The sequence below is a fragment of the Porites lutea genome, chromosome 1, assembly GCF_958299795.1.
Source record: "Porites lutea chromosome 1, jaPorLute2.1, whole genome shotgun sequence".
Lineage (NCBI taxonomy): Eukaryota > Metazoa > Cnidaria > Anthozoa > Scleractinia > Poritidae > Porites > Porites lutea.
In genome coordinates, this window is record NC_133201.1 from 16,269,595 (window position 1) to 16,279,594 (window position 10,000).

Genomic DNA, 10,000 nt, shown 5'->3' on the forward strand with positions numbered 1-10,000 from the left:
CACACATAGCCTCGCTTTGAAACAGAGGCTTGGGGCAACTCGAAAATGGCCTTTTACAGGTCTTACACACTCTCAAACTATACCTTAAGCATCATTTTTTTAAGTAGATTGTCTCTATGACGGACTGCTTTATAAAATTCAGCATTTATTGCTAACAATACATTTTTCAATTGCTCCAATGTGGACTAATTCTGAATTCAACTTTGACTGCTTTCAGTCCGCCTTTTCCCTTACAAGCCGTCCATTTCTTATCCAAGTCAGGGCAATTGCAAACGACGTTGCGCCCTCGCGTGCATGGGTTACGAGTATAGTTAATTTGCAATGAACACACAGACTACACAAGATCTTTTAAAGACTGCGATACACGTTTAAACACTTTTTTTTCCAAAAAACATATATTTTTTAGCTGTTGTCTCCTTCGATGGCCGTCAAGAAATAATGAATTTTTGTTCTTTTTTTGTAACATCATTTATTTACAAATCGGAGAATAAAAGAATTAGACTACGCGCAGTCTCTCTTTTTTCTTGGTCCGTGACTGCTCGCAGTCTATAAAAGAATAAAAATAAGTGACATTCAAAAAGAATCCCAATGGGTTAACTCAAGAGAGGATAAAGGGGACAGAGAAGGCATCCCCCATACACACCCTATTCCATAGGCAATTCGTCTCGAGTTATTTTTAAGACCATAGATCCCAAGGGGGATTAGACAACAGCTAATCACATAGCGCGAATGTGTTCCGCGTGGATGACCCACGCTCAGAGCCACGCGTCCTTCACGAATTGACGCAGAAAAAAATGGCGGAAGACGAGGAGAGCGATATTGCTATTTGTTTTGTCCACGAAAACGACTAAAGAGAGATTTCTGCTAAAGCTGTGTCAGCGAAACGGAAATTAAAAAAGAATTGCCCTTCCTCTCTTGTATAGAGCTAACAGTACAGCAGGGAAATCTTTAACACACTGAATATTCTCTCAGGATCATTTATAATTTACAGCAATTTCTGGTTTGATATTCATTCTTTTATTAGTCTTTTATAATTCAACAAAAATAACACTTGGCGTCCTACTTGCTTTATTATACAACGACCGGTTTCAATAGACCGGCGAAATTTCTCATGCTATTAAAGCACTGAGGTTACGACAACTTCGAGTTAAACTGATTTCACGGGTTGTCAAAGAGTCCAGCGATTCCCTTTTCCCAGGTGAGCGCCGACTCATTTCGCTTCAATATTCAGAAATGTTCTCGATCTCTTTACGCTTTCATTGCCTTTCGCCAGACATGTTTTGCACGGCGTTTAGTCATGCGAAACCTCCACGAAACATCCACGCAGCGCACGAGGTAACTTTACCCCGATTCTAAAAATAACTCGAGACGAATTACCTGTGGAATAGGGTGTGTATGGGGGATGCCTTCGCTGTCCCCTTTATCCTCTCTTGGTTAACTAAATAAGTGAAATACAAAAGGGAGGGGCTGGACTTACAAGCACGTGGCCTGCGGGGACCCAGAGCCCTGAAATATAATTTTTTTTTTTAGACGCGAAGCGACCCAAGCTAAGAAAGAGGCTGAAAGTCAAGGAGATGTGGTACAAGCATTAAGAAGGGATCTGGCGGGTGCTGCAGCACGCATGTCTGATATGGCCGGCGAGTTAAGCGATAAACAGAAACAGAAACTGGAACAATACGAGGAGAGGATACTAGAGCAAGACACTGAGCTGGAAGAACAAAGAAAACAGCTCGTGCAGCTGTCTGCATTGGTGGATGAACAGCAAAAGGAGATTAACTCCAGGGAAGACAAACTTAGTGAACAACAAAAGGTATGTGACGTTTGTAATTCTTCATGTAACTCTATTGCTAAGAATCTTCACTGGTGGTGATGTAAGACCATGAATAACCCACATATTATTATGTTTAAAATATCTTGAGTGCTGTCCAGATCAGGATAATATCATTCATAATCACTCGGGTTGCCAACCGCCGCTTAATTAGCTCGCTTGGCTTAACGACGTTTTGCCGTGCGGGACGTGGCGGGTTCAAACCTCGGCCGGACCAACACTCTTGGTGGTCGTCAAATAACTGAAGAGAAAGTGCTGCCTTTGTTATGTCATCTGCAAAAGGATAAGGAGAAAAAACCGTTTGCTCTGTATGGCCGCAGCCTTTGTTCACATGAAAACTGTGAGACTTTTTTTTATTGTTCATCACATTTACCGACTACTGGAAAAAACGTTTAAACTGAATTAATGGTTGAATTAGTACAGTGCAAAAGAAATAAAGCAGTACAACAACGTAATTTAATTAATATAAAGTTAACTTAAATTTTGTTTTTTTGTTATGAAAACTTTGGGACGTTAAAGAACCCACACATAAAAGTGCATTAGAATTTGAAAAGCAAACTTGTTGCGAGGAGCGAAACGAAAGGCAACGGTAAAATGAAGAGAGGGTAAATCCCGTAACAGCCGCGTAGATAACGTTGTCTCTCCCCAGTCTTTGCCTGTCCTTTTTTCACCGTAGTTTTTTCTATTCGATCGTTGCAACTCAACTAAGAGCCTGAGACTAGTATTTATAACTGTTCCTAGGCGTTAGTAAAGCAAAAGCGGGACACGGTCAAGAAGGGAACTGAACTGGTTGAATACAAAGAACAACTGGCCACAAAAATTGACGCGCAGGAGGAGAAGATCAAGATGATTGAGAAAGAGGTGACAATATTCAGTATTCAATACGTGTTACATCGTGATAATTATATTTTCGTTTCACTATTATGATTACAGTTAACGTAAAATCAAGCTTTTAGTACTTGAGGTTTTAGCATTGATTAAACATTGCGCCGTTTATTCCAGGTAGTCCGTACATTCTTGTTTAGTTACTTTTATAAAAATGTCTGGTTTAGTGCTTTGTGCCTGCGACCTTTCATGCAAAGGTCACAGAGGCTTTGATTAAATTCCCTTCATCAATAAATCACTTGAAAACTTCTTAATATCTCCAATGTTATTAGAAATACAGTTTTTAAAGTATGAAAAAATCTCCTTCAAATCTACATTTATCCATTTAATTCTTTCTTTTCCATGTCAGTCTACTTCGGACTTCGACTTCCTGTCTGTTGGAATTTCTGTCTAGCTTGTCACGCAACGTGAAGCTCCAATTTTGTCACGCACCACTAAAGAAGCTTTAGTTAATTCTCCATCAGTTTCATTGCGCTAAAGTCAAGTTTAATCTTTTTTACCAGTTATTTGGTTTTCTCTACAGAATCTCATGACGGGTGAATTACACACTATTGGACTGCGATGTCGAGGAGAGAGACATGAGCTAGTGATAGCGAGGCAAAAAGAGGCTCTGGCAGAACTCAGAGGCCGAACAAAAACACTGGAGAAATTTAAACCACCACGTAAGTCTTGAAAGTAAATCTGTCTTACATGATAGACTGACGTCTTTGATCGCAAGGCCTAAACAAGAGCTTTGACGAAATCCTCATGGATAAAAAATATACATAGCTTTTTATAAAACTTGAGCGCAATCGCATTACATTCATTCTCCAGTCTGTTTCAAGTGACAAAAGAGCAGAAGATTTGGAGTGAAAATTATGCGAAAGGCGTCTCCTATTTTCTTTTGTTGTCACGTGAAATGGGAGATGTCTGCACGCAAACTATGTCTCCACTTTTCGGGGAAAAAACTCTTGGGTAATACGCTTGGTTGCGAACAGGAGGGCATTATGCATGCGCATGCGTGAATCCGCTGAACGACAATAGCGTGGACGCATCAAATCTAATGGCGGGAAATCGAAAACTCGCGCGTAAAGTTACAGTCCTTTTAAAAGCCATTTCGTTGGTGCTTTGAATACCGTACTTTCCTACAATCGGACGTTTTCTACGCGAGTTTTCACTTTTAGATTTTTCAGCAGTAGGTTTTCTTGGCCTTATAAAGACTTTCAAGACTCAACGCCAAAAAGTCATGTTCCTGTATAAGTCTGATTTTCACTGCAAAGCAATGCATTTCTATGGTTTGATTTCCGAACTCGTGGTTTTATTTATCAGGGAGGAAATGCACCGTAGCAATGTTCAGCTGCTTTAAGACAAAAAGCGAAAAAAATATTACCACGCGAGGTTTATTTATTAGCGCGATGTCTCATGTTAAACTGATCGCAGAGACACGCCCTTATATATGCCAAAAAACATGAAATCTATGGGGTTTTTACACTTTTTCGAAAGTTTTCGCGGAAAAATTTATAAAAAATATTCTATAGGAAATGAAGAATGGATTGAGTTTGAGACAGCAACAATTATAGGTGATTATGTAGTACATAATCACTTTAGCATTTCATAAGCTCAGTTGCAGGCAAAACGAATGCACATACTTCGAAAAAACGAAAAGTACTTTAATTTTTCTTTACCTCTAAAAGATACAGAGATTTTCCTAGGCTACTATTTTGGAGCGACTCTTGAGTAACAGCTCCTGTGTTCCACAATCGATTTCTTGTTATTAACTTATATTTGATGACAGTAGTGATCCATTCAAAACAGAGAATGGCCATCACTCCATAAATCTAACTGACGATGTTGTTCACCTTCAAAGCCTGTTAAAACACAAGACAGGACGTTTGTTAAAGGGGTGCATATAATGCTGTTTCCTCAAAAAATAAACACGTCTGCTAAAGGACCCAAATGAGCTGGGATGCGACAACAAGCATGACACAAATGGATGGACGAATTTGTCTATTATTAATGTTTCTGTTGAGAGCTTTTTACTGTATCCAGATGAACCCATTATGTCAGTTGTACATCATGGAAGAATTATCAAACAGAAACTGATGCATTAAACAAGAATATGGTTCATTACAGAGGAGAAGCTGGTCTGAGTCAACGTCCTTCGTGAATGAAATGTCTCACAAATTAGCATATCGACAAATGTAGTATCCACAAAATGGTATCATTTAGAAATAAATGCGATTTTTTTGCAACAGAAGTCAGGATTTATTCAAAAGGTGTATTGATAACGTTTCATTTCGTGCTATTTTGGGGTTGGAGAGTTAGGCTAGATTTTCTTTAAAACGTCAAAATGTTATATTTATTTGCATAATAAATGTAAACAAACAGTGTACCATCAAAATAAGGTGGAAAAAATCAGAATTCAAACCGATTGGTGTAATTGTTTTTCCTTTGTATAACTAAATGATAGAATATTCTTATTTTCAAAACACAATCTTACTGGCATCATTATATTGATTTAAATTTATAGTTGAAGTGCGTGTATTTTATTTCTTAACGAAGACGTACCGGAGAAGAAAGCTAAAATTACTGCAGGAGGCGATTTTTCAGAGCCTTCATCAAAGCGCCATTCATTTGCGGAAGTATTCTTAGTTTCATTAATCATTAACTTAATTTGGGGAGAAAGGCAAGATTTCGAGATAAACAAGCCAGAGAAAGGGTGAAAAACAGTTTCACGGCAGAATGGACACTTAATTAACCGCTGTATTCCTGAAATGATTAAGTTCGATTTTAGAGTTATACTAATGAGAATAATTAAGTATCTATAGGATAATTGTTTAACGAAAAACTATCACACTGACCTTTTCCTCCTGCTCAAAAAATGTGCGCGAAATGCTAGGTGGTAATAACATTCAGCCGCCATCTTGTCTTCGATGCACTGTTTTACGAAAGGAAAGACTGTCCTCTCAAGGGCTACAGCGAGGCTACAATAAACTCACTTTCATCGTAGAAATACCTCGATACCTTAAATAACATGTTTGTGGAACGTAGCATCCAATACACGTCATTCAGCTCCAGAAAACAGCCTGCAAATGCTGGCACTGAACGTAAACAATTCACAGAAAATGCCTCTGTGGCACTTCAACAGCCCACACTGACGCATGCGCATACAAAATGCCCTCCTGTTTTTGGTTGCGTACAAACCTTGTCAGTAGCCTGATCAAGGCCACCGCCCTCTTTCCAAGTTCGCGCGCCGTCTTATTTTTGGCGAGGTCCCTACATACTGAGAACCTGGCACAGTCTACCTTGACGGTCGTTGAACCATGAATGTCGCGAAAAAATTTAAAAAAAAGAAGTGATACGCAGCTGGGGCTAACCAGGCAACGATCTCCACCCTAAGTCCGTTTTACACAGGCAATTTAAAATCGAGCCTAAACGTAAAACTTTTATCGTGCCTGTGGCCTGCGTTTCAAGCGTTTTCTACAGCTATGTTCGTTTTCAAAAAAAGGGTCGAGGAGTTCCTATCTCTACTCTCCCCAATTTTCCTCTGTCAAGAAATTAATGAGGGCGGCCGCAGCAATACGATCATAAACAAGCAGCTTTTACCCACTCTAAAAATTCGTCTGCATCGCAATTTAGACAACGGTTGGCTTTATATAGTAATAGGTCATTTCTGTGTTCCACAGATGAAACCTCACTTTTAAAATGAGGCCAAATTGCAAAACCTTTTTCGTGAAAATGACTTTCATTTGCGTTAAAAGTCATTTTCATATTAAAAGCTTCGCACTAACGCTCGTTTGCAGAGACAGGTAACTTGGAAATGATCTACCGTGTGGCACGAAATTTTTGCGATTTTTGCGGGGTTTTTTTTTTCTGCGATCCGCAAAGATAAGTTCCCGCAAATAAATATTACCGCAATTTTTTTTCCGCAAAAATTTACTCCAGATTAAATATTCTCTAACTTAAATTCGCTAAGAAATCGTGTCTGTTCAATTACAACTTATCTCTTTCGTTCAGAAACAAAGCGGTTTACAATGAAATATTGACGCGCACCGTAGTATTGTTTGAAACTATGCATTTCTATTGCACGTACTCAATAACAACGAAAATATTGTCAATGCTGGGTATTGGGTACTTTCTGAAAATCGCAAAAATTAATTCCCAGCAAGAAAAACCAATCTGTCCTAATCGGAAGAATTAGTTCCCGCAAAACACAAAAACTCACCAATCCGCAAAAATAAACTCCTGCAAAAATTTCGTGCTACATGGTATCTATTGCTGGCCCGTAACCTAAGCTTCGCCAGAGACACGTTACGTGTAATACACGTATTTCTAGTTGATAAGACGGTTTTTTTTGTTATGTTAGTTCCAAATCATGAACAAGCTTTACAGCAGATTGTGGCTCTCAAAAGGGAAGTCAGTGAACTAAGGGCGAAGCTGGCCTCCCAAGAAGAGGACTACCACAAAGGCGAAGGCGAAATGCATGCTGAGGTAACAGACGTAACAGTGTGATGCTCTTCTAATTCATAGAGTTCTGCGCTTGCGTTTCCTCTTGTCTTCATATTAAAAAGCGACGTCCTTTTGGCGCGTCACTTATTCTGTTAGGAAGGATTGCGTGACAAAGGGTCCCGTGGTCACAGCGGACTACGCGTAGTCCCTGGTTATTTTCTTAGGAATAGTAAAGCAAGCGAATTACTCAAGCGCGCGAAAATCGGGACCCAAGTGTCACCTTCTTCGCAGGTGGCGATTTTCACGCGCGCTCGCGTTATTCGCTTGCTGTACTATTCCTGAGTACATTTGAATATCAGCGTGGTAGGCGAAGGGGTAAAAAAAGAGAGGAAAAGGGAGGTTTTCCTCCCTCCCCTCTCCCTCCCCTTTTTGTGCCTGTCACGCAGGCTGTCACTGATAAGAATGATGGGCTACTCGTAGTCCACCCTAGTCAGGTTGTTTGTAGAGTGAGTCCTTGCTATTATTAGACTACGAGTAGTCCCCCATTTTTCCTCAAGGATAGTGGAGGAAGCGAAACGCAAGCGCGCGTGAAAATCACCCCACGCCTTTCCTCGCGTGGGGTGATTTTCACGCGCGCTCGCGTTTCGCTCCCTCTACTATCCTTGAGGGAAAATGGGGGACTACTCGTAGTCTATGCTATTATTTACCCTCTATACTTTCACAAGACTTTGTTGTATGACAAAAATAATCATTTTTGCTCACTGGAAAGAGTTCAAGTATGATCCAGCAAACTGAAGAGGCTGAAAATAGGATAAAAACAAGAGACTATAAAGTTAAAGGGGACAGAGAGGGCATCCCCCATATACACCCTATTCCATAGGTAATTCGTCTCGAGTTATTTTTAACACCACAGATCTCAACGGGGATTAGACAACAGCCAATCACATAGCGCGAATGTGTTCCGCGTGGATGACCCACGCTGAGAGCCACGCGTCCTTCACGAAATGACGCAGAACAAACTGGGAGAAGACGCGGAGAGCGATTTTGCTATTCCTTTTGTCGACGAAAACGACTACAGCGAGATTTCTGCGAAAGCTGTGTCAGCGAAAGCGAAATTAAAAAAGAATCGCCCTTCCTCTCTTGTATAGAGCTAACAGTAGAGCAGGGAAATCCTTAACACACTGAATATTCTCTCAGGATCATTTATAATTTACAGTTTGAAGAGAGCAATTTCTGGTTTGATGTTCATTTTTTTCAGTCTTTATAGCGATTATTCCTACCCACTTACTTTGTCAATTGTAGGCGAACCCTCCTAAAGCTGAATTTCAAGGGACCATACTCAAGCTCAGAAAGAGAAATAAAATTTCGTCGTTGCTTATTTACGTCCTCCATAAAACGCGAAATTAGGCATTTTCACGTCGTAGTCGTGCAAAAACGGGAAAGAAATGAACAAAAAAGTGTGTTGCACGTGCGAAGTTGTTGTTTAGCTAATTAAGCCTATTGTTTTTTTGATGTTTAGTTGTCGTCCGCGTCGTTGGATCTTAAACTCCCTAAATTGTACAAACGACCGGTTTCAATAGACCGGCGAAATTTCTCATTTTATTAAAGCACTGAGGTTACGACAACTTCGAGTTAAACTGATTTCACGGGTTGTCAAAGAGTCCAGCGATTCCTTTTTCCCAGGTGAGCGCCGACTCATTTCGCTTCAATATTCAGGAATGCTCTCGATCTTTTTACGCTTTCATTGCCTCTCGCCCGACATGTTTTGCACGGCGTTTGGTCATGCGAAACCTCCACGAAACATCCACGCCTCGCGCGAGGTAACTTTATCCCGATTCTAAAAATAACTCGAGACGAATTACCTATGGAATAGGGTGTATATGGGGGATGCCCTCTCTGTCCCCTTTATAGTCTCTTGGATAAAAACTGTCATGGGCCATTGTAAGAGTGTGTCATAGATCCTTCTTCCCCTATTTATTTCAATAATTTAATATTCCGCGAATGAACGTTTACATGTTCAAATGCTATAGCATGCTCTCCATGCCGTGATAGTCGTTTGTGAAATGCCTTATATCTGTTTCCTTGTAACAGCTCAGAGTTCGTCGTGAGCAGGCTTCTGCCAGTCTCGCTGAAACCGATTTGGAAAAAGGCGCTCACCACCAAACAAAGGAAGCATTAGATCTCAGTGAAAAGACGGTGAGTTGATTTTAATATAAACACGAAAAAATTAGTGAGGAGTATAAGAGCTTGAGCAAAAGCGTTTTTGAGCGACCGAAATCAATGACTTGACGCTAATAAATGTACGCTCCGGTCATCATTCGCTGTTAAAAAACCACTTGGCATGAGCGCCTAATTGGCAGCTTTTTGCAGAAGTAAATACAAAGACGGGGTTATCTGTCAAGAGTACCTTACCAGTGCAAATAGTTCACATGCTATGTTATAATATAAAGGTGAAATATGGTCTTTCATGAAAATTGATTCAACTTTCAATGTTAGTTGATAGAAAATAGTGTCGGTTCATCTTTTTTTCTAAAGTAAAAGAAACTAAAAGATACCTAATTCGTTCCATGAAAAGGAAGAACGAAAAAGGAAATGAATCATCAAGATTACTACTGCCCTTCACGCACGTTTTGGTGCGCACGCCAGTAGTACCCTCTACCGTTACCTTTCGAACGCCTGGCACGGTACCAAACGCTGTTCGGAAAATTAGCCCGCGCTCCTCTGGGAGGACTGAGAGAGCATCGGAAATCGAGTCCATTACTTCGGAGGCTGCTGCAAGACTATTCTTGCGACGAGCGCGACCTCCCGCTCTGCAGTCAAGCGCTCTACCGACTGAGCTAATCCTGCTGCGGTTATAAA

At 40.4% G+C, this 10,000-nt stretch overlaps 1 protein-coding gene across 1 annotated transcript in view; it reads left to right on the top strand.

The window, feature by feature from the left end:
* Positions 1–10,000, top strand: part of LOC140924161 (uncharacterized) — a 54,324-nt gene that overhangs the window by 34,669 nt on the left and 9,655 nt on the right. Inside the window, exons 20-24 of the mRNA XM_073374226.1 lie at positions 1,531–1,810; positions 2,570–2,689; positions 3,237–3,375; positions 7,059–7,183; positions 9,233–9,337. Coding sequence (XP_073230327.1) covers positions 1,531–1,810; positions 2,570–2,689; positions 3,237–3,375; positions 7,059–7,183; positions 9,233–9,337 — 769 coding nt within the window. The remainder of the gene's footprint in view (positions 1–1,530; positions 1,811–2,569; positions 2,690–3,236; positions 3,376–7,058; positions 7,184–9,232; positions 9,338–10,000) is intronic.